Source organism: Dasypus novemcinctus, chromosome 9, assembly GCF_030445035.2.
Source record: "Dasypus novemcinctus isolate mDasNov1 chromosome 9, mDasNov1.1.hap2, whole genome shotgun sequence".
NCBI classification, from domain to species: Eukaryota; Metazoa; Chordata; class Mammalia; order Cingulata; family Dasypodidae; genus Dasypus; species Dasypus novemcinctus.
The window spans coordinates 50,536,996-50,562,700 of NC_080681.1; the positions used below are offsets into that span (position 1 = coordinate 50,536,996).

Here is a 25,705-nt window from a genome sequence, read left to right on the forward strand (position 1 = left end):
GGGGCGGGCCCTGCGCGTGGCCACGCCCCTTCCCGCGCTCTCCTGACGCCCGAGACGCCGGTGGCGGCCGCCGAGACGCCGGAAGGAGCCGCGGCCGCTGCGGGAAGTGCCCGGGCCGGGAGGGGGCGACCCCGCGGGCAGCGCCGCGGAGCCGCGCTCTGGCTCTCCGAACGCTACCCCAGTCCAAGGCTGGGGGAGGAAAAGAGGAGCCTGCGGAGGAGCGGCCCCGGGTCGCCGTTGGGCGCCCTGGTGGGGCCCGCGGGCAGGCCTGGAGGTGAGCGCGGCGCTGCTGGGAGGGGCGCGGGGCCGCCGGGCGCCTCGCGCGTCGCCGGGAGCCGGTCTGCTCTCGCCCTCCGCGCGCCGAGGCTGCGGCTGCTGCGGCGGCCTTGTTTTCTTGGTCCGGGGGTGGTGGTGGGCGCGCGAGCCCGACGGAGGCCTCGGCTCCTCTGTGCCCTGTGTTGCCGGGATGAGCCGAGGTCGGCGGCAGATGCGAACCGGACGTTGGTTTGGGGAAGGGTCTCCACGGGAAGCCGGAGGGGAGGCGAGCGCCGGGGAAGGGCCCCGTTCTGCCTCGTCTCCCCGCGCCCAGGGTCACTAGCCCCCGTCTGTGGGCGCCGGCTACCTGGTTCTGTTTTCCCTTTGCGGCGCAGCTGGGATCGCCGTCCCGGTGGTATAGCCCCAGAGGCCCAGTTATTCATTGTCATGGATGGGGAAACTAGGTGTCTTCGTCCCCGGAAATGTTCTCTGAACAGTATTTGATCCTGTTTCGGAGCTTTCCCTTGTTGCCTTGACCATCCACACCTTTTGTTGGGGTCACATTTCCATGGTATGAGGTTTCCCAGACCTTTACTGTTAGGTGTTTCCCAACTCCAAAACGCTGTTCATTTGAATATTTACAGGGTGCAAACTGAGCTTTTGGATGAAATTCTAATAAGTGTTTTGTATTCTACTTAACTGTTTTCGGGGTTTACATTCTCATATAATCAGCGTTATGCCTGGAAAACTGAGCCAGAGGGTGAAATCGTGGCAGGAACATAGACTCTCCTGAGGATGAATTTTATCCCAAGAATTCTAAGAATTCTTGCTTAATAGATAAATGGAATTTGTTTAATCCAATTATTTTTCCTTTAAGAAAATCTGTTTTGAAAAGAGGCTGTCCTAGTTCCGTTTCTGGTTGAGACAGGGCAATTGTATAATCTGGAAAGTTCTGACCAAATCAGATTATTGTAATAGGCAATTTTATTTGAACCTAATATAAATATTGTAAAAATAATGCATACTATTGATACAAATAAGGGGATTAGTAGGGATTTTATTGAAAGACAATGCTAATTTTAAGAAAAAGTAATAATAGGTACACCCTACTGGGAGCTTTAGTTATTTCTTTACTTTGGCAGGATTGAAAATAAAAGGTCAGTACAAAAAATACTTCAGAAGTGAAATATTTGATGTCCTGCTTTGTGTTAAGAGGGATAGTCTATTTAAGATTGCTTCTTGTTTTTGGTCTGGTTTATTGCCAACTTTCACTTTTTCTGTCCATTTTGAATTCTTTATAACCTATGAACAAGCAAATCCTTTTTATATGACAGGGTAGTTTAAAAGTGTTAGATTGTACCAAATAGATGCTTTTATTTTTATTTTTGTTTGTTTTCATTTTTTCTATTGTATTTTTAAAAAAAATAGGTGCTTGTAAATACCTGAAATTCAGAGTTGAGTTAAATGTTACATTTATGTATTGCTATTAGAATTTTCAGTGACCTTTCACTTATGCAGTCTTATCTGATCCCATTGCCAATCCAATTGAGTTAAGTATGCTAAGTAAAGTCTTTCCCTAAGACAAGTGTTTTGAGGTTATATAAGGATTTCCTTAAAGCCTAAAATCTTGTTGAAGCAGCCTTTGAAATAAAATGAAATTCAGATGGATTAAGGTATTGGAGCACTGTGGACTATAACATATAACAGACCCTGAACTCCTCACAAGAAAATGAAATACATTAAATGGTGAAAGATTTTTAAAAATGTTAAATGTAGTCATTAAAAAACAAACATATATATAAAAAGAGATTTATTATGAGGAATTGGCTTTTGCGACCGTAGGAGCTGCCAAGTCCATACTCTTGAGGGAAGGCTGCAAGATGGAAACTCTGCTAAATGGGGTGCTGAAATCCTTGGTCTGAATTCCCCAGAGGAAGCTGGCTGAATTTGAGGCTGAATAATTCTTCTGACTTCTGAAAACCTCACTGCTGGCTTTTAAGATCTCCAACTGATTGGATGTAAGATTCCCCACCTTGCTGAGGGCAATCTTCTTTATTGATCTGAGATACAGTCAACTGATTATAGATGCAAATCCCATTTCAAAATACCCTTACATTAATGATCAGGCCAGGGCTAGAACAAACAACTGTATTCTCTAACCTAATGAAATTAGCCATCACACTGGGTAATGTGAACCATTTCTCATAAAAGATGAAGAAGAAAGCTGGATGAAATTTTAAAAGGCAAAAATCTTCTTGGAAGTATCAAAGAGCTAACAGGCTCTTCATAAATAATTAACAGCTCTCTTTAGTGTTTTAAAAGTCTTTACTTTTTAAAAAGAACATGAGATTTCAGGAGCATCTTTATAAATAGGAAAACTCCAAAGCTTCAGATCTGCACAGTTCGTTTATTTTAACTGTCTATAAAGACCATATAGTATTCATGTTACTGAGAATGTGTAAAACAAGATGTGTATCAAAATAAATGTCTTTTCTCAAAGTTGCTTTAGAAGGCTATATAGGTCAATATTTAGGGGTCCACCAGCACAAGACCCTTTGGAAAATGTAAAGAATTAAACATGGTTTCTGCTCTTGAGGTGCTTAGGGTCAAGCTTGTGGTCAAGTTGGATAGGTTTTACACAATTACAAACACTCACAGCCTTTTGAGTGTTAAAAAAGTTCTTAAGGAATTTAGGTGAGGAAGATGTTAGCTGTGGCTGGGGCTTGGTGGAGATGGCATTTGAGAGGAGTGAGCTTTTGAGAGATTTTCAACCAATGAATATTGTAGGACATTTATAATATGAACAGGTGATTGGGTTCTTGAGAAGGTACAAGTTATATTTTAGAAATGGTCAGTGGAATAATTTGGCTGATAATCATGGTTTATGTAAGTTAGTAAGAGGAGGAAAAGAAGGGCCAAATTTAAAAAGACTTCATTGAAGGTGTTGCCTGTGTCTTTTCTAATGTTCATCTTCTGAAAGCTGTTTTCTACACCCATCTCTCCTGACTGCCAGAAGTAGAACCATGCATTTTTCTTTTCATGTATACTTTGAGAGAAGATCCTGGAGTAGCTAAGAACTACTATCTTACCCTGTTGCATCTGTAATAGGAGGCCATCAATAAATCTTAGTGGAGTGAAGAAATGGAAGAATGATTTTATGACCACAGTGAATTGACTAAGTAAAACTAGGTAACTAGAATATTAAAGCCTTTTTTTGGATAGTGTTCTATTTTTAATTATAGGGAATACTAAGTAGCTTTGGCACACATTGTTAGCTTTTGTTTACATGCATTGCTTCTCAACAGTTTGTTTGTATATGTGTTAGATACCAGAAAATTAATAGCAGGAAAGAGAAAATTTATTTTAATCCCAATTTTTTTTTTAATTTCCCCCCTTTTTTTTTTTTCGCTTTCTGTGTCCATTCGCTGTGCACTCTTCTGTGTCTGTATTTATTATTTTTATTTATTTCCCCCCCCCTTTGCGGCTTGCTTGCTGTCTGCACTTTGTGTCCATTTGCTGTGCGTTCTTCTGTGTTTTTTTTTGCTTGTCTCCCTTTTTTGTTGTTGTTGCGTCACCTTGCTGAGTCGGTGCTTTGTGGTGCTTGTGGGCCAGCGGCACTCCGTAGCGTGCAGGCGAGCCTGCCTTCACAAAGAGGCCCCGGCATGGGAACCCAGGGCTTCCATATGGTAGACAGGAGCCCAACTGATTAATCCACGGTTGCTTCCCTAATCTCTATTTTTTTTTGCTTGAGACTTAAAAAAAAATTGTGTATAAAATTACTGATATACTTTAAAAGTTCTCTCTCCTACCTCATTCCCTTTTTTCTCGGAGGAAACAGAGTACATAACTTTCTGGACTATATTTTTACAATGGATGTGTACATCCAGCCACAATATATGATATTATTTTGCATGCTTTAAATTTTTACTGAATGGTATTATACAGTATTCTGCATGTTGCTTTGTTTTCATTCAACATTCTGTTTTTAGATTTACCCGTGTTGGTAAATTACCTATCCAGCTCATACAGTTAAGAATTTAGTGATATGAAATATACCATCATTTACATACCCATTCTTTTAATGGTAGGCTTAAAACATTCTAAAATCAAGTGAGATTGCATACTGTTTAGTAAGCATTGAAAACATTTCAATTTCATTGGCAGTCAGCAGTAATAAATATTTAGAGGAAAACATAGTTTAAATGCCTTCATTATTTTTTTTAAAGATTTATTTATTTACCCCTCACCCCCACAGTTGTTTTGCACTCACTCTCTGCTTTCTGTGTCCATTCACTGTGTATTTTTCTGTGTCTGCTTGTCTTCTCTTTAGGTGGCACTGGGAACTGATCCTGGGACCTTCTGGAGGGGGAGAGAGGTGCTCAGTCTCTTGCGCCACCTCAGCTCCTTGGTCTGCTGCATCTCTCATTGTCTCTCTCTCTGTCTCTTTTGTTGCATCATCTTGTTGTGCCAGGTTTCTGCATGGGCCAGCACTCTGCGCGGGTCAGCATTCCGTGTGGGCTAGTACTCCGTGTGGGCCAGCATGCTGTCCAGCACTGTGCATAGGTCAGCTCTTCACTTGGGCCAGCTTGCTGTGTGGGCCAGCTTGCCTTTGCCAGGAGGCCCTGGGAATTGATTCCTGGAATTCCTGTATGGTAGATGGGAGCCCAGTCGCTTGAGCCACATGTGCTTCCCAAGATGCCTTCATTATTAAGTAAAAATAAGAGAAAATAGTATTCATTTTTAGAAATTTTTAGAAAATATAAAATCACAAGTAGGAAAAGGAGATTAAAGATAAAACTATTTAATAGAATTGGAAACTAAACAAAAATGGCAAAAAGAATAAACCCAAAGCTGGTCCTTTGTGAAGACCAATGCTCTAGCAAAGCCCTTTGTAGGAAGGAAAAAAAGGCTGGTGTAAAAGTATTTAAGATTAGGAATGAAAAAGGAAATGCTATAGATCCCCAGATAATAGGAGAGTGATTAATGCAATTTTATATGAATCTTCTGAGAATATCACAGATAATGCTATGACACCAAGTTGAAAATGGAGAGGAAAGGGATGCTTTTAAAGCAAAACATGTATTGGTAAATTGACCCAAGAATTGAATAACTTGAATGACTAATTCCTGTGAAAGGATTGAAAAGATGATGATCTATCCTTGAAAGAGGTAGCATAGCAGATTGTTTCACAGCTGAGTTTTATTCAATTTATAGAGAACAGATCATTATAATTTTCAAGAAAAGCGTTCTATGCTGCCAAAGATACAAAGCTATTCAGTGCCATTTATGACATACATACTTTATTTCCAGGGCCTGATAAAAATAATCCCCGAAAGAATCAATCTCAATGCAAAAATTCAAAATAAAATTAGTCACAGAATCTAGGAATGAATAGAAGACTAATAATAAATGCATTATGATTCAATAGGATATATTGTACCAATGCAAGGATGATTAAGTATCAAATGTGTTAATAATAAATTACACCAACAAGTGGTGTAAGGAAAATAGTAAACCATCAACAGCTGCATAGCAGGTATTTAATAAAGTTCATCAAGACTTAGATAGCTTGAGAGGTGAAGAATTTTCTTGTTTGTTTTTTTGTTTATTATTATTATGGAAATAATGAAAATGCTCTAATGTTTTTTTAAAAATTTAGTTATTTTTTCGTTATTTTATTTATTTTCTAATGGTTATTTTTTTTTTTAAAGATTTATTTATTTTTATTTATTTAATTCCCCTCCCCTCCCCCGGTTGTCTGTTTTCTGTGTCTTTTTGCTGCGTCTTGTTTCTTTGTCCGCTTCTGTTGTCGTCAGCGGCACGGGAAGTGTGGGCGGCACCATTCCTCGGCAGGCTGCTCCCTCCTGCGCGCTGGGCGGCTCTCCTTATGGGTGCACTCCTTGCGCGTGGGGCTCCCCTACGCGGGGGACACCCCTGTGTGGCACGGCACTCCTTGCGCGCATCAGCACTGCGCATGGGCCAGCTCCACGCGGGTCAAGGAGGCCCGGGGCTTGAACCGCGGGCCTCCCATGTGGTAGACGGACGCCCTAACCACTGGGCCAAAGTCCGTTTCCCTCTAATGGTTATTGAAGTGATTAAGGCACAACTATGTGATTATACCAAATACTAGTGATTGTACACTTTGGGTGAATTATGCACTTTTTTAATATGTATCAGTAAAACTGATTTGTTTTTAAAAAGGACTATTTCTAATTAAAACTCTTAAGTAGAAATTAGGAATAGGAGGAAATTATAGAAAATAATAATTTAAAAGACAAAATTAGGAACTTGAAATGATGCTCACAATTACCTTTGTATTGAACATATTCTTGGAAGTTCTAAGTGCATTAAAACAGTAAAATTAAGTCTTCGTTTATTAATATTAGGAAATATGAGGTAAAACTATCACGTTTTCCAGTATATAGTCAGAAAATAGCCAAGGAAACTGTGAAAAAGAATAAGGAGGAGGTATGTCTTATAGATATTAAAATATTTTGTATAGCCTCTCTAGTCAGGTTAATATGGTGTTGACATAAACAATAGAACAAAATAGAGAATCCAGAAATCCATTATATACATGAATTTAATAAAGAATAAAGGTGATTTTACAATTCATTGGGAAATGGGTTGATTTCTTAATAAGAGGTGGTCTTACAGTTGCCCATTTGGATGAAAATAAATTGGATTCCTATGTTAAAATGAATTCCAGATGCATTAAAGCCTTGTGAAAGTATTTAAAGATATTCTGTAGATTTAGCCCTGTAAACTAGGGTGAAGGAAACTTTAAGACTAGAAATCTAGGAGCTATAAAAGAATATTTATATTTGACTATAAAAATTAAAATTTAGTCATGGTAAAGGATACCCTAAGAGTGAATAAACAGAACAATAAATTTGAAAATATGGTATTTGCAGTTCAGAAGACAGGTTTAATTTTACAAGAAGAGACCATCAACTCAATAGAAAAATGGGCAAAAGATTTGCAGAAGTAGTTATTAAAAAAAGCAAATCCAAGAGGCGATAACACTCATGAAAAGACAATTCCAAATTACTCATTTTCAGGGTAATGCAAGTACTAGTGAGGCATAGTGTACCATCAAATGGCAAGGTTAAAAAAAAATACCTGTTGCTGGTAGATATGTGCAGAAAATGCACATTTTTCCCGTAGATTGTTAAGGTAAATGTAAACTGTTACAGCCCTTTTGTAATCTTGGAAAATCTAATTAAAAAATTGACCAATGTATGATCATATATATGGATACCATTAATGACAGCATATGGAACAGAGTGTATGTTCATGAATAAAATTGACTAATTTGTGGCATGCATGCATCATGACATTCAGTATTTTGTGTTTGGTATCATGCCTATGGTATTCTGCATCTTTGAAAAAAGTTGACATAGAGGGTATCCTTCATTGCATGAGAAAAACAGGGTTTAGAAAACTGATAAAGGGAAACGGACTTTGGCCCAGTGGTTAGGGCGTCCGTCTACCATATGGGAGGTCCGCGGTTCAAACCCCGGGCCTCCTTGACCCGTGTGGAGCTGGCCATGCGCAGTGCTGATGCGCGCAAGGAGTGCCGCGCCACGCAAGGGTGTCCCCCGCGCAGGGGAGCCCCACGCGCAAGGAGTGCGCCCGTGAGGAAAGCCGCCCAGCGTGAAAAGAAAGAGCAGCCTGCCCAGGAATGGCGCCGCCCACACTTCCCGCGCCGCTGACGACAACAGAAGCGGACAAAGAAACAAGACGCAGCAAATAGACACCAAGAACAGACAACCGGGGGAGGGGGGGAAATTAAATAAATAAATAAATCTTTAAAAAAAAAAAAAAAAAAGAAAAGTGATTAAATGATTGTATGTTTTTGTTAAATAAGCAATGGCAAAACATCCATCACAGCTTTGCATCTATATTGATTTATGATTACATATGCATGGAAAAATATTGAAGGATACATACAGGTTATATACTACAGGTATGCTAATAATGAATTCTTTCAGCTTTTGTATATCTATTTTTGCTTCATTTTTAAGTTTTTTTTCAGTTCTATTTATTTTTTGTTTTCTTATATTTTTTTTTCCTTTTTTTAAAAAAAAATTTCTTCAGCTTTTGTGTATCTAAAGAAATTTTTATTTTATCTTTCTTTTGCAAGGTATTTTTTTGAGTATAGCATTCTAGGATTCCGTACTCTAGAGATTTCCTAATTTCTTCTGGCTTGTATTTCCAATGAGAAGTTTGCTGTCATTCTTTGTTCCTCTATTTTCTTGACTACTTTTAAGATTTCCTCTTTATCATTGGTTTAATCAACTTGTTGATCATGTGCCATGATGGAGTTTGTTGATCTGTCTTGTGCTTGGGTTTATTGAGTTGCTTGGACCAGTGCATTTATACTTTTTTCCATATTTGGAAATTTTTCCCACAGTACACTGATGCTCTGTTTAACATTTTCAATCTTCTCTTTATGTTTCAATTTGGATTATTTTCTTTTTTTCTTTTTAGAGAGATTGTTGGTTTGCAGAAAAATACAGGATTCCTGTATATTTCTATTATTAACACCTTGCATTGGTTTAGAACATTTATTATAATTGATGTAACATTTTTATAATTGTACTATTAACTATAGTCCATGGTTTAACTCAGGGTTCGCTGTTTGTGTAGTACTGTTCCATGGATATTTTCAAAATTTTGATTGTTATCATATATACAACCTAACATTTCCCCTTTTAACCACCTTCAGACATATATTTTATTGCTGTATTGTGCTTTCACCATCATCAATTACCAAAATATTTCCTTTCTTCCAAGTAGGAACCCTGTGTATTTTAAACCTTAACTTTCCATTCCTGATCCCCATCCCATCCCCTGAAAAACTGTTTTCTAGATTGTGACTCTATGAGTTTGTGTATTCTAATAGTTTCACTCAGTGTATTGTGAAACCATACATTATTTTTCCTTCTGTGTGTGTCTTATTTCACTTAACATGATGTTTTCAAGGTTCATCCACCTTGTATCATGCATCAGAACTTCATTTCTCTTATTGCTGAATAATACTCTATTGAGTATATACATATACCACATTTTGTTTATCTGTTTATCTGTTGATGTACACTTGGGCTGCTTCTGGCTTTTGGCTTTTGGGAACAATGCCGCTATAAATAGTGGTTTGCAAATATCTAAATACCAGCTTTCAATTCCTTTCAGTATATACCTTGTGGTGAGATTGCTGGGTCCTATCATAAATTCTATCCTTAGCTTCCTGAGAAACTGCTCATAATGATCCTGTGAGCCATAGTGGCTGCATCATTTTACATTGCCACCAGCAGAAAATGAGTGTTCCTGTTTCTCTGCATCCTAAACAACACTTGTTATTTTCTGTTTTGTTTATGCAGCCGTTCTAATGGGGTGTGGAATGGTATGACATTGTGGTTTTGATTTGCATTTCCTTGATGGTTAATGATGTTGAGTATCTTTTCATGTCCTTTCTGGCCATTTGAATATTGTCTTTGGTGAGATATCTGTCTTTTGCCCATTTTTTAAATTGGATTGTTTATCTTTTCTTTAAGTCAAAGGATTTTATTCTGGATATTAAACCCTTATCAAATATGCGCTTTCTAAATATTTTCTCCTGTCTTGTAGGTTGTCATTTTACTTTCACAATAAAGTCCTTTGAGGTGCAAAAGTTTTATATTTTGGCGAGGTTCCAGTTATCTATTTTTTCTTTTGTTGCTTGTGTTTTGGGTGTGAAATCTAAGAAACTGTTGCCTAACACAGTCCTGAAGATGCTTCTCTATGTTTTTTCCTAGAAGTTTAATAGTTCTAGCTTTATATTTAGATCTTTGATCCATTTTGAGTTGATATTTTGTATTTGGGGTGAGGTGTAGGGTCCTCCTTTTTGCTGGAAATGGAGATCCAGTTTTACCAGCACCATTCTTTGAAGAGGCTGTTTTTTCCCATTTGAGTGTTCTTTGCCACCTTGTCCAAATCAATTGGCCATAAATGTGAGAGTTGATTTCTGAGCTCTCAGTTTGATTCCATTGGTCTATATGTCTGTCCTTGTGCCAGTACTGTGCTATTTGGATTTCTCTGTGGCTTTGTGGTAAGTTTTAATACTTGGAAAGTGTGAGTCCTCCAACTTCATTCTTCTTTTTCAAGATGGCTTTAGCTCTTTGGGACCTTTACCTTGCTATATAAATTTGATGATTGGCTTTTTCATTTCTGCAAAGAAGGTTGTTGAATTTTGATTGGAAATTCATTGAGTGTACAAATTGTTTTGGGTAGGGATTGACATTTTAATGATATTCAGCTTTCCAGTCCATGAACACAGAGTGTCCTTCCATTAGGTCTTTGATTTCTTTTAGCAGTGTTGTGTAGTTTTCTGTGTATAAATACTTTACATCTTTGATTAGGCTTATTCCTAGATAATTGATTCTTTTAGTTGCTATTGTGAGTGGAATTTTTTTCTTGATATCTTCTGATTGTTCGTTTCTTGTGTGTATAAACACTTCTGATTTTTAGATGTCAAACTTGTGCCCTGCCACTTTGCTGTGTTCATTTGTTAGGCCTAGGAATTTTGTTCTGGGTTTTTCAGAATTATCTGTATATAGGATCATATCATCTGCAAATAGGGAAAATTTCACTACTTCCTTTCCAGTGTGGATACCTTTTCTATTTCAGGCTTAATTGCTCTGGGAAGGACTTCTAATACAATGATGACTAACAGTGGTAGTAGTTGGCATTCTTATCTTGTTCCTGATTTTAGAGGGAAAGCTTTCATTTTCATTTTCATTTGCATTTGCATTTGCATCTAGATATTTCATAATTTAACTTGTGTTTTCCTGTAACCCATTGGTTGCTTAAGGGTATGTCGTTACTATTTCCACATATTTGGATATTTTACATTTCTCCCTCTATTATTGATTTCTAGCTTCATTTTATTGTGGTCGATGATATATTATATGGTTTCAATATTTTTTAATTTATTGAGACTTGTTTTGTGACCTAAGTTATGGCCTATCATGTATGTAGAAGGATCCATGTACACTCAAGAAGAATGTGTATTTTGTTGCTATTGGGTGAAGTCTTCTATGTATGTCTGTTTGATTTAGTTGGTTTAGAGTATTGTTCAAGCCTTGTATTTCCTTATTGATCTTCTGTTTACCTGTTTTATCCATTATTGAGAGGTGTGTTTTAAAGTCTTCTACTGTTGACATATAACTATCAATTTTTCCCTTCAAATCTTTTATTTATTTATTTTTTTTTGAAGAGGTGCCAGGGATTGAACCTGGGACCTTGTACATGGGAAGCTGACGCTCTACCATTGAGCCACACTCACTCCCCTAATTCTGTCAATTTTTAAAAATATTTTGGGGCTCTACCGTTAGTTGTGCGTGTATGTATACTTGTTAACATTTTTTTGAATTGTCCTCTTTATCGGTATATAATGACTTCCTTTGTCCCTGGTAACTGCTTTTGGATTAAAATATTTTATTTCATTGATTAACTCAATTTTATTGGTACATATCAATAAAGCAGACAATTCATCCAAAGTGTACAATCAGTGGCATTTGGTATAATCACATAGTTGTGCATTCATCACTTCATTCATTATTAGAGCGTTTTCATTGTTTCAATATAAAGTATTTTATTTGATATTAAATATAACTACCCCACCATTTCTTTTGTTTAACTGCTTACATGGAATATATTTTTCCATCCTTACAAGTCAGCCTACTTGTACTTTTGAATTTAAGGTGAGTCTCTTGCAGACAGCATATAGTTAGTTGGTCATGCTTTTTTAGCTATTCTACCCATCTCTGCCTTTTGACTGCAGAGTTTACATTTAAAGTCACTATTGTTAATGCAGGACTTTCTTCTTCCATTTTGCTACTTAGGCTTTGTAAGCTTTATACCTATTTTTGTTTGTTGTTCCTTAATTCTGTTAATGACTACTTTTACATATATTTGGTTTTTTGTGTTGTACCATATTGAGTGCTTTCTCATTTCTGTTTGGATACATTTTTCATCTATTTTCCTTATTGTTACTATGGGATTAAGATTTAACATCCTAGATATGTAACAATCATATTTCTTTTGAAACCAACTTACCTTAATAGCATTCATGTATATTTTTCCTGTATACCTCTGTCCCCCTCCCCCTTGCCCTTTCTTTGGTACTTGTTGACACATATCTTTGTACTTTGTATGTCCCAAACCATAGATCTTTCATTACTTTTTTTAAAACAAAATTTTATTGAACATACATGAACATACATAAACAATAAATGTATAGTAGAAGTTGTGAATTTACAAAACAAATGTGCATAACCTCATACAAGGCTCCCATACATCGTCCCAGCACCAACACTATGCATTGTTGTGAAACGTTTTATACAAATTATATCATTTCTTTTAGGAACTTTTTTTTTTTTTTTCTTTATTTTTTTTTTTTTATTGACTTTGTAATAATATTACATTAAAAATATATATGTGAGGTCCCATTCAACCCCACCCCCCCACCCCCCCTCTCCCCCCCCCAACAACACTCGTTCCCATCATCATGACACATCCATTGGATTTGGTAAGTACATCTTTGGGCACCTCTGCACCTCATAGACAATGGTCCACATCATGGCCCATACTCTCCTCCATTCCATCCAGTGAGCCCTGTGAGGATCCACGATGTCCGGTGATCACCCCCGAGGCGCCATCCAGGGCAGCTCCACGTCCCAAATACGCCCCCACCTCTCATCTCTTCCTGCCCTTCCTCTTTTAGGAACTTTGGATCACTTAGGTCTAGTGTCCTTTCCTTTCAGTCTGAAGAACTCCCCTTAACATTGTTTATAGTGCAGGTTCTGTTCTGATGAATTCCCTCAGCTTTTATCTGGAGTGTCTTAAATGCTCCCTATTTTTTGAAAGAAAGTCTCTCTGGATATAAAATTATTGGTTGACAGTTGTTTTCTTTCAGCACTTTAATTATTTCAGCCCACTGCCTTCTTGCCTCCATGGTTTCTGATGAGAAATAGGCACTAATTGGGTTCGGGTGAGAAATCGGCACTCTATCTAATTGGGACTTTCCTGTACATAATGAGTTGCTTTCCCGCTGCAGCTTTCAGAACTCTTTCCTTGTCCTCTGCATCTGATTGTGTTACCAACATGTGATGGGGTTAGTTTTATTCATATTTATCCAGTTTGGTGCTCTCTCAGTTTCTTGGTTTTGCATGTTCACATTTTTTGCTAAGTTTTGTCATTATTTCTTTGAATATACCTTCTGCCTCTTTCTTTCTTCTCCCTCTGGGATTCCCATAATATTTATGTTGGTACGCTTGACGGTGCCCTAGAGGTGTTATAGACTATTTTTGCTTTTTAAGTTCTTTTTTCTTTCTACTCCTCAGCCTGACCTCAAGTTCACTTACTTTTTCTTCTTCCAGCTCCAATCTGCTATTGAACCCTCCTCGAAATTTTTCATTTCAGTTAATTTGTCTTTCTATCTATTAGTTCTGTTTGGTTCTTAAAAATTTCTATCTCATTACTTAGAAGAATGTATTCTGGCATTTAGTGGGTAGAAGCAGGGATGCTGTTAAAAAACCCTGCAATGCACAGCATTATCCCTTACAATAAGGAATTAGCTCGGTCAAGGTGACAGTAATATCAAGGTTTAGAAACTGACAGGAAATGCATATTGTGACAATTGAATTCTCATTTATATCATGCATAGGCTTGCTGTTAGTATGAAAATGAGTAGAGGGAAGCGGATGTGGCTCAAGTGATTGGGCTTCCACCTACATATGGGAGGACTTGGGTTCGATCTTGGGACCTCCTGGTGAAAAAAAAGAAGCACTCCCATGCGCAAGCCAGTACCTGTGAAAGTGGTCATGCAGCAAGATGATGATGCAGCAAAAAAGAGAAACAAGGGGAGAGTCAAGGCAAGGCGCAACAGAAACCAGGAATGAGGTGGCGCAAATGACAGGGAACCTCTCTCCACCATCAGAGGTCCCCAGGATCGAATCCTGGTGAATCCTAGAGGAGAAAAAATGAGAAGAGAATACAAAAAGAGAAATAGGTACAGAAGATCACACAGCAAATGGACACAGACTGCAAAATACAGCAGGGTATGGGGAGGAGGAGGGAAAAAAAAAGAAAATGATGAGAATTTTCTTTCTTTTACTTTTTTATTCTAGCCCAAGGTTTAATCTTTCCACAGAACGAAAAAAAATGCTTCAAAATTGAATGATTTGAATTTTTTCCTTTCTCTTATTTATCTCTAAAAAATCAATTGCTGGAAAAGGGAAAAAGCAGCAAAAGTCATGGAGAAGCAAGCTTATATTGATCTGTAGGTGTCTGTTTTAATAAAATATTTATTCTATATCAATTTCCAGCATTCAAATTAACCTTGTTTATGAAACTCATCTGTGTATGTTTTAACATACCCTTTTGTAGGAGAAACTTAAAGTATGCATCGTTTTTTTCTTTACTTTTTAAAAATTTATTTTTCCCCCTCATCCCCACCCCCTGCTTTCTGTGTCCATTCTATGTGTGTTCTTCTGTGTCTCCTTGTCTTCTCTTTAGGTGGCACCAGGAACCGATCCTGGGACCTTCTGGAGTAGGAGAGAGGTGCTCAATCTCTTGCGCCACCTCGGCTCCCTAGTCTGCTGTGTCTCTTATTGTCTCTCCTCTTTGTCTCTTATTGTTGTGTTATCTTGCTGTGTGAGCTCTCTGCTCAGGCCAGTTTGCTGCGTGGGCCAGCACTTCTGCCTGGACCAGCACTCCGCTTGGGCCAGCTCGCAACATGGACCAGCACTCCACTTGGGCTGCCTCTCTGCTTGGCCAGCTCGCCTTCACCAGGAAACTCAGGGAATTGAACCCTGGATCTCCCATATGGTAGACAGGAGCCTAATCACTTGAGCCACATCTGTTTTCCTGATTTTTTTTTTTTTTTTTTTTTTTTTTTTTTTAGGTAGCAGGGGTCAGGGATTGAACCCAGGATCTTGCATGTGGGAAGCTGGCACTCAATCACTGAGCCACATCCGCTTGCCTGAGTTGGTTTTTTAATTTGTTTTGCTCGCTGTTTGTTTTCTGTTTTTTTTCAGGAGTCACCGGGAACTGAACCTGGGACTTCCCTAGTGAGAGGCCTGAGCTCAAATGCTTGAGCCACATCTGCTCCCTCTAATGTTATTTTTGAATTTCCTTTTTATTATGTTATAATTTAAAAAAAACTATTTGGGTCACTTTTCCTATAGGTATTTCCTCATTCTGAAAGCCTTGGGAAACAGGAAAAAATTTCTAGCAAAATGTCAGCTTTTCGAAGTCATTGTCCACATTTGGATTCAGTTGGGGAAATAACAAAAGAAGATTTAATACAAAAATCTCAGGTAAGATACAGGTTTTCTTTCTTCCTTAAAAAAATCATTCATTTTTCTCCCAAATATGCTATTTTAATAAGTTACTACAGTGTTCTTATATTAATGAATCACAGTTTTAAAATATATGATATTAGTGAATTGCATGTGTTTGGTCATGTCCATATAACAATGTTGAAATGATTTCTTTTCATAGGGTACTTGTCAGGATTGTAAAGTCAGAGGACCAAATCTTTGGGCATGTCTAGAGGTATGTATATTATTTTCTCAAAGTTTGTTATTACAAAAATTTAGATCTGAATAATAACCATAGGAATTTTTGACATGTAAAGAACTTCATAAATAAACATACTTTAAATGATCATGTTGATCATCAAAATTAAAACATTAAACTTTGGAATGATTTCAACTTAGCTTTTCTAAAGTTTTAGTAAATCATGCTGAGGTAAATTATGCTTACGTTTTATTAGAGTACATAGCTTTTATTTTAGAAATCTTATTCTTTTGTGTCTGAGACCTTTTTGTTAAATTTACTGACTATGGAAAGTTATTTAATCATTGAGTTAAAATAAGTCATCAATTAATTGTAATGTTTATGTAAGTATATATGTATATTTAGGTTATGAAATTCCTTGTTTTCCTTTCTGTATAATTATTTATAGAACAGATGTTCATATGTTGGCTGTGGCGAATCACAAGTAGATCACAGCACCATACATTCTCAGGTATGTATATAAACTTTTTTTTAACAAATGAATTTTATTGATACATGCAGATAATGCATACAATGAATCCTATTTGTACAATCAATGGTATTTGGTATAATAGTTGTGCATTCATCACTTCAATCATTATTAAAGCATTTCATTACCTCAGTAATAATAATAAACAAAAACAGACAAACAAGAAAAGTTTTTCACCTCTCAGTCTCTCTCTTTCCCCTGCTATACATAGCTCTTATTTTTGTCTGTTCTTGTACATTTTAAAATTTATTTATTAAGCAGCTTTATTGAGATATATTCATATACCATACAGTCTATCTAAACAGGGGTTCTTAACCAGGGGTCTGTGAATTGAATTGAAATTCAGAAAAAATATTATTCTTGTGGGGACGTGTTAGTACAGGTGTGATATATTTATTAAATACTACATAGAATAGTGTGGACCTAGTAAGGGCCTGTGCTTTTCACCTAGTGGCAAAGGGGTCGTGGAACAAAAAAGGTTAAGAACCTCTGATCTAAAGTGTATAATCATTGGCTTTTAGTATAATCACAATGTTGTACATTCATCAGAACAAAAAATTTTCAAATTATTCCATTACTACAAAAAGCAATTCTTTTTTTTTAAAAGAGAGTCTGTAGAAAAGTGAAAACATACAAATGATTAGAATTATTTTTTTACAATTTGTACTACCTAGGTAAATTTAATTGAACCTTAGCTTATACTTTGTGAAAGGTGAGGGGTTTGAATTGCTAAAAAGATAAATACTAGATTGAAGCTGTCATTTAGAAAGTATGATTTAAGAAGTTTATATACCTCCAGATGTATGAAATAGTAGGAGGTTATTGAGGGTAAAGTCAGACAGTTGATGCTTACAATTATCAGAGGCCTAACTTTCTACTTCATCTTGGTTGTTGGACTAAGTTTCTTGAGAATGGACTTTTTCACATTGTAATCTCTTCAGCATCCAGCTGTGTTCAACTGGTGTTCCTCAAGAGAATTAACTAGGGAAGTGGATTTGGCTCAACTGATAGAGCATCTGCCTACCATATGGGAGTTCCAGGGTTCAAACCCAGGGCTTCCTGACCTGTGTGATGAGCTGGCCCATGTGCAGTGCTGATGCACATAAGGAATGCCTTGCCACGCAGAGGTGTCCCCTGCATACGGGTGTCCCCCCGCATAGGGGAGTCCCCCACGTAGGGGAGCCCCACACGCAAGGAGTCTGCCCTGCATAGAGAGCTGCCCTACATGAAAAAAGTGCAGCCTGCCCAGGAGTGGTACTGCACACATGGAGAGCTGACGCAGCAAGATGATGCAACAAAAAGAGACCCAGATTCCTGGTGCCGCTGACAAGAATGCAAGTGGACACAGAAGAGCACACATTGAATGGACACAGAAAGCAGAAAACAGGCCGGGGGGGAGGGGAGAAGGGGAGAGAAATACAATACATCTTTAAAAAAAAAAAAGAATTAATTAAACCTGAATTCCAGTGGCCGACTTGGCCCCCTGGTTAGGGCATCCGTCTACCACACGGGAAGTTCGTGGTTCAAACCCTGGGCCTCCTTGACCCGTGTGGAGCTGGACCATGTGCAGTGCTGATGCGTGCAAGGAGTGCCGTGCCACGCAGGGGTGTCCCCGGCGTAGGGGAGCCCCATGCGCAAGGAGTGCGCCTCGTCAGGAGAGCTGTCCAGCATGAAAGAAAATGTAGCCTGCCCAGGAATGGTGCCACACACACGGAGAGCTGACACAACAAGAAAGAAACACAGATTCCTGTGCCGCTGACAACAACAGAAGCGGACAAAGAAGATGCAGCAAATAGACACAGAGAACAGACAGCCGGGATGGGGGGTAGAAGGGGAGAGAAATAAATAAATCTTTAAAACAAAACAAAACAAACAAAAAAAACCTGAATTCCCCTAGGCTCTAAGGCATAATAGTATATAATTATTCTTCACATCTAATGGTATTAGCTATCTACCATCCTTGGGAGAATTGAGAAAATACTCAAATCATTTTCTGTAGGCCTTAATAGCTCTTACAGAACTCCAGTTGAGAAAGGCTGGACTTTTATCTAAGATTGTATATTCACTGTTGCTTGAGTGGTTTTGTGTTTTGATTCACATCATTTGTATTCTTTTGCCATTCTGATTTCTGAGCATAGTTACTGTGCTGTTCTTGATTTATTGTCTTGTATTATACTTAACTTCCTAATTATAAAGCAGAGACCCTTATACTCTTGTGTTTATCTTCATATAATGAATAGTGGAAAAAACTGATAATAGAATAACTTGTAGATTAGGCTTAGATATTGTTACAATTCATTACACTTTAGCAGTTTATCTAAAGAAATTTTTTTGGTGAGTGTGATGTGTTATTCATCAAAGGCAAGCAAAACTGGCCTTTGCAGTTCTATGATCTTTCCAAATATGCCTAATTTTATTTTCCCTTCCCCCTCCCTCTTGAATTATATAGGAGACAAAGCATTATCTAACTGTGAACCTTACCACTCTTCGGGTATGGTGTTATGCTTGCAGCAAAGAAGTATTTTTGGATAGAAAATTAGGAACTCAGCCTTCATTGCCTCATGTAAGACAACTTCACCAAACACAAGAAAATAGTATCCAGGTAATCTAAACCCATTTAATTATAAATGTCACATAATTAATTCCTGGCAGTAATTTCAAATTTTGTCATATAACTGAAATTTAAAAGAATCTTATCCAACCTGTACTTTCAAAAATTTACATAGGGAGCCGATGTGGCTCAGTGGCTGAGTGCTGGCTTCCCACATACGAGGTCCTGGGTTCAATCCCCGGCCCCAAAACCTTGGGGGGAAAATTATGTAATATGGCTTTTTCCCACAAATGACACACTCATAATAGCTTTTTTTTTTTTTTTTTGGGTTAGAGTGATAGATTAGAATAAGATTTTATAGCATACCTATTTGAAGATGAAAATGGAAAAGCACCCAAAGAGTTTTAAAGTGATTTTTATAAACTGGTTTAAATAATATTAATTTGTTTTTATAGGAAATCTGATTCTAGAAGAGGTGATAGGCTTGTTGTAATAGGGAAAGGCAGTTACTAATTTAGCTCCCTCTTGCTGTTCCTTCTTTTTCCTCAGTGTGTCTCCCCATTTGTATTACTATGAACATTTTACTACTTTATTGAGAAGTAGATACAGAATATAATAAAGCTTAGCATCTGTCTTTGGTTAAAGATTTTTCTCCTTTTTTAGGAACTATTACAAATATGTAGGCTTGCAAAGATCACTTAAATTTCAGAATTTTTAAATCATAAAAAATATGAAAAGAAACAAAGGAATGAGAATAGCTTGCTTCTAACTTGTATTCTGATTATCATTTGCTCTGTATGGTTTGATTAACAAACTAACCATTTTTTCCCCCAATGTATACCGTAGAAATCATATTTTATTTCTTTTTAAAAATTTTTTTCTTTTTCTTATTTTTTTACATTGTATTTCTTGTGTTCCTTGGTATCAACTCTATTAAATTTTTCTGTTATATCTTTGTATCAGATTCTGAGGTAGACATCCATGATAATTTACTTGCCTCACACTATATAATTAAGTGATTAGGTTTTAGACAAAGTATATTTGTTCCATTTCAAGTTCCACAGTTGAATGCCTCTTGTTCATAAATCACCATCATTGCTATTTCCTCACTGATAGTTGTTTGGCATTCATAATGTACTATAAACCTTTTTTGAAAGTCTTGATAATGTGAAAATAACAGTTTTATTGAACTCATCTACATTATTATAAAAAAATGTAATGTAACAACTAAAAATTTACATCACATAAGAAATCAGTAATCTGTATGGTCAGTATACATTGTTCACCTGGAAAGATGGTTGAAAGAATAAGTGCTAATAGTTCACAAAAGAAGAAATATTAGTAAAAACACTGAGAAAATAACTAGCATTATTACTAAAGAAAAATGAGTTAAAACAGAGCTATCTGTTGCCATTCCTGCCAGAATAAATCATGATTGCAAACTCTAATGCATGCAGAATAAATTTACTGATCCTTTTCTAATGTCTTGTAAATCTGTTAACACACATAAAAGTGTGAAATTAATCTCATGCAAATTCCTGTTGACCTCACTGTTGGAAAATTGTTTGGAAGAAAAAAGTTATTTGTATGAATTTTAAAGGTACAAAATTTATAGGCATTTTGAGGTCAGTTTTCACAACATTGTTTATAAAAATCTCAAAATATTGGAAACTATGCATATGTAACTACTAAAATGTTTTTTAGATGGGATTTTTCTTTTCAGGTGTTAAATTTTGGATTATTTTAAAAAACAAAAGTGGGAATATAAGGCCTTCTCAAATGTCCAGTATCTCCAGATGCTAGTAAAGTAAATAGAAAGTGAGTCGGTATAGTGTATATGGATGTATTGTAGAGGTGGAATAGGGCTGAGAACCAAAGAATACATGCTAAATACACACTGCTATTCAGATTCCTCCTCCAAGTGATTTTTGCTAATTGGTTTCAATGTAATTAGATCCTCTGATACTACAAGAGAATTTGGAAATACTGATTTTCTTATGAGCTCTCATATATGAGCTCCACCAGTTGCAACCTCTGAATCAAGCCATTTCTGAGGAGTTAATATTGGATTATTATAATACCATGTAAAGTAAATGTTTGAACTATCTAATATAACAAAAGAATGCACATATACTTATTTAAGTATGGTAACAAGTATCAAGAAAGAGTGTAGAAGTCTACATGTAAGTTAGTGTTTTATGTTGAATAAACTTTTGCATTTTTTTCCTGTAAAAAGTTAGTAAAAATCTGAAAAGACAATGTTCAGATATGTGTACTAACATTTTTTTAGCTGCAATGAGATCTCACTTAGTTGTTGAATGTAAATTCTGAAAGTTATAAAAGTTGGCTTTATTCCTCAAGTGCATGCTGTTATCTCATGTAGCTCCTTATTTTTTAAAAGATTTATTTTATTCCCCCCCCTTCTGCCCTCATTTTGTGCTCACTGTTCGCTCTGTGTCTGTTCGTCTTCTTTTTAGGAGGCACTGGGAACCAAACCTGGGTCCTCCCATGTGGGAAGGAGGTGCCTAATCACTTGAGCCACCTCCGCTCCCTGCTTGTGTCTCTCATTGTATTTCCTCATTGTGTCTCCTCATTGCGTCATCACCTTGTTGAGCCAGCTAGCTGTGTCAGCCCATTGTGTCAACTTGCTTGTCTTTAGGAGGCACTGGGTACTGAACCTGGGACCTCCCATGTATAGGCAGGTGCCAAACTGCTTGAAGCACATCTGTTTCTCCTGATCCTTATTTTTTTAAACTCTAATTGCTAATACCACAGATTCTTACTCAGGGTTCTACTAATAAAATCTCTTAATTTTTTTAGAGTGTAGATCTTATATGAGTTAAAATTATGTTAGTTTTTTAATCTACAGCTTGTTTAAGTTTGTTATCTTTTTTATAATCAAGGATTTTAAAATACCCAGTAATACAACATTAAAAACTCCCTTGGTTGCTGTATTTGATGATCTGGATATAGAAGTGGAAGAAGAAGATGAACTTAAGGCAAGAGGTAAAATAAATCTGCTGTGTAGCACTCTTTTGTATGGCACTGCTTATTTCTTTAGGAAATTATAATGTGACATTTTCAAAATCTAGAACTGAAAGGGATTCCAGAAACAATAATTTAAAAAAAAAGAGGAATTCTGAATTTGGTCTAGCAAAATTATGTTTGCTAAACAAATGCAACTGGTGAATTTAAAGAGGGATTTTTGGTATCTCTGTAATCATCCCTTCAAAGCTGGGGTCTTCATCATACTTTTGCAATTGAATCTTGACAGTTTTTGCTTAGCCTGCCTTTTGAGATCAGTTTGAACAGAGGTTCTCAATCTGTTTTTTGATTCTTACCTGTCAGTGATAAGGAATGATGAGGAGATATTAAGGTATCATCTAAGTAGAATTTCCAAGGGACAACATTCATTCGGAAAAGGAACCAGGAAAACAATCTTCCTTGTTCCTCACCTCCCAACCCCACATTGAAAACCATCAGAATTTTCCAAATTATTTTGGGCCCACAATTTCAGTTTTGATATAATAACATGATCAAATAGTATGTTACAACTTTTATTTCATGTAATCTCTGCAAAACATCCCTTAAATATTCCAGATTAGACAATATCTGGAAATGCTGTGTGTTTTTATGTATATTTAAATATCTGAAAATTAAAAGCTTTGATAGAAAGACTCATGGCAGTAGAGGTTATATATATATACACACACACACACACACTTTGTGTATATTATATACATATATATATAAATTACATATACACTTTGTATATATTATATACATATATATAAATATATATATAAATATTTTTTATATATTGGGGTATTTTAGCCAACACCATGAGCAATTAACATGCTGTAATGAAAAGAGCATCGAACTTCAGTGTGGACTTCCTGTGGTTTTTTCTGATTAGTTGAGGTTTAGTTTCCTTGTTTATTAAATGAGGCAAGTTATTCCTGTCCTACCCAATACTGTGTTTTGAGAATTAGTTGAGAGAGTGAATGTGAAAAGCTATGTTCATGTAAGATGGGCGTTTGCAACTATGGGAATGAATTTAATCTGTAGATGGTTTTATCAAATACTTATCCAACAGTTGTTAATTTGGCCATGATTTACATAGTCTTAGAAGGCTAAATTTCCCTTGTGTTTTTGTTCTAAATCCAGTTGACATTTATCATTTCATTTTTGAAATACCTCATGTTACTTCATCTTTTAATTTAATAATGGAGTAAGCTTATACAAGTAAATTTGAATAGAAGAAATAAAAATTATTCAGTGACCGCTAAATTGTGTTAGAATGAAATATATAATATTGCTGTATTTGGAGAGTGAATAGCAGCAGTTTCATGTGGTTCAACCTCATAAATAGTGCTTTCAATGAAATAAATTGAAACGGGGAAGAAAAGGGTAAGATTGTTTGTTTTTCAAAACATGAGATTTTTCCATTGTCATTAAACTATTTCCTCAGAACATTTAAACTTGGTTGTAATGAGAAGTGTTAAGTCTCAGAATTAGTGTTCTTTAAAAATGTATTCTCGGGAAAAGGACTTGGCGCGGTGGTTAGGGTGTCCGTCTACCACATGGGAGGTCCACGGTTCAAACCCCGGGCCTCCTTGACCCGTGTGGAGCTGGCCCGTGCGCAGTGCTGATGTGCGCAAGGAGTGCCGTGCCACGCAGGGGTGTCCCCCGCGTAGGGGAGCCCCATGCGCAAAGAGTGTGCCCCGCAAGGAGAGCCACCCGGCATGTAAGAAAGTGCAGCCTGCCCAGGAATGGCACCGCCCACACTTCCCGTGTGACTGATGACAACAGAAGTGGACAAAGCAACAAGACGCACCAAATAGACACAGAGAACAGACAACTGGGGGAGGGGGGAAATTAAATAAATAAATCTTTAAAAAAAAAAAAAGTATTCTTAGTTAAATGACTATTTGGAAAGGCTATTCTTCCTCTGTAAATTTTAGAGATTGAACTAATTAATTCCCAAAGTTCTCCTCAAGTCAAAAATTTGGTGATTTTAAGATTTCAAGAAGTCTGACTTTCTGAGTTGCCCAAATTGCTATTTTGTATTTCCATGGTCCCTGACATCATTTGAGACCCATACCTACTCTCTAAGCACCCATACAATTGAGTCATTTTTGCATTTTTGACTCTTTTCTTTTTTTTTTCATCTTTTATTAATAGGCCTTACAGGCTTGAAAAATATTGGGAATACTTGTTATATGAATGCAGCTTTGCAGGCACTTTCTAATTGGTAAGTAGAGAAATTTTACTGTTTTGTACCATTTTTAAAAATGTCTCTTTAAGCAGAAATACAAGCTAGTGTAGTAAGCTAAAATAAAAGGGCTGGGTGGGGTGTAGAAGGACGAGAGGAAAGAAAGAAATACACATTAACAGCAAAATGTCAAATAATTAATTGTGTTCCCTTAGCCAGCAGGATCCCATGAATCACTGGCTATACTTCCTCCCTTTACTCCCTGAACACAATCCTCCCCCCCCCCCACTTTCCGCAAGGCCCCTATTTAGAGAATTTTGTGGATTAACTAAAACCTTAAATAAAATATTCCTGGAAAAATGATTTCCCCTTTTGTCATCTTGACTAACTCCCAAGCTAAAATAGGCAATAATCTGGGTTGGGACACAATCCATTGTTGTCTCTGGCGTTACTCTATCCATGTCTGCAGTTTTCTTAGAATAGCTTGTACTGGTTTAGACTCTAGGTAGTTGTATGTCTTTGAGTGAATTACTTGTTTTTTACATTTAGAAAAATGAGGAGCTTAAACTAATTTATTCCTGAAATCATTTTAGTTCAGAGATTCTATGAAAACACTATATTTTTCTTCATGTCTAAAGTCTTTAATAAAACATTCAGGTTTTTAAAAGCATAGTCTTACAAGGTAGTTAAGAGCCAGGTGTTACATATTGTTAGACCATTAACACAGGTTAGACAATGAGTCTGTACCAGAATTCAGAAAATATTGGCTTTGGGGTATGCCTTTTCTACTGAATTACCTTTTAGAATAGTAGTTGGCAACTGAACATTTATTTCCTGATTGCTTCCTTAAATTCCCTTGCTTTAGGATATCCTTTCACCAATCCACCTAAAAATCTCATTTTAATTTAGATAAAATCTTCTGTAAATAACTTTGTCTGTGAAATAGAATCCAATCTTATTAAGATATCAGAGAAGGTCTCTCTGAAGAAGTAATATTTGAGTGTGAATTTAGTTGGGTGAAAGGATAGAGATAACATTTCAGGCAGAATGATCAAAACTGAAAACCTTGAAGTAGGAAAGAATGTGACATTTTTGAGGACAATTTTGAGGAACCAGAAGAAAACCTGTATGATAGAAGTTGAGTGAGTGTGGGGGCAAATGACATGACATACAGTCCAGGTGATGTAAGCTGCATTAAGGATTTAGGTCTTTATTTTCAGAGTAGCAAGAAGCTATTCAAGTGTTGTTTTACAACAGAAATTAAATAATCCAAGCTATGTTTTAAAAAGATCACTGTGGATGTCATGTGGACAGTATATTGGAAGGGACAGGAATGGAATTAGGAAGATCGGTTAGAAGGATGCTATAGTAATTTAGGTAAGAAGAGGTGTGACTTGCACCACAACAGTGTGATAAAAAGTAGTGGATGATGGGAAGCAGACTTGGCCCAATGGATAGGGCGTCCGCCTACCACATGGGAGGTCCGTGGTTCAAACCCTGGGCCTCCTTAACCCATGTGGAGCTGGCCGATGCGCAGCGCTGATGTGCTCAAGGAGTGCCCTGCCATGCAGGGGTGTCCCCCACGAAGAGG

The 25,705-nt window shown here is 37.0% G+C and overlaps 1 protein-coding gene across 2 annotated transcripts in view; it reads left to right on the forward strand.

Annotated features, from left to right (window-relative positions):
- The window catches only part of USP33 (ubiquitin specific peptidase 33), a 60,568-nt gene continuing 34,863 nt past the window's right edge, over window positions 1-25,705 (forward strand). The window contains exons 1-7 of one of the 2 annotated variants that reach the window (XM_004472832.5): window positions 1-274; window positions 15,486-15,617; window positions 15,802-15,855; window positions 16,268-16,330; window positions 18,798-18,950; window positions 21,803-21,905; window positions 24,084-24,153. In XM_004472832.5, coding sequence (XP_004472889.1) covers window positions 15,537-15,617; window positions 15,802-15,855; window positions 16,268-16,330; window positions 18,798-18,950; window positions 21,803-21,905; window positions 24,084-24,153 — 524 coding nt within the window. In that variant the 5' untranslated portion in view covers window positions 1-274; window positions 15,486-15,536. The remainder of the gene's footprint in view (window positions 275-15,485; window positions 15,618-15,801; window positions 15,856-16,267; window positions 16,331-18,797; window positions 18,951-21,802; window positions 21,906-24,083; window positions 24,154-25,705) is intronic. The other variant, XM_004472830.5, reaches the window with a different exon arrangement.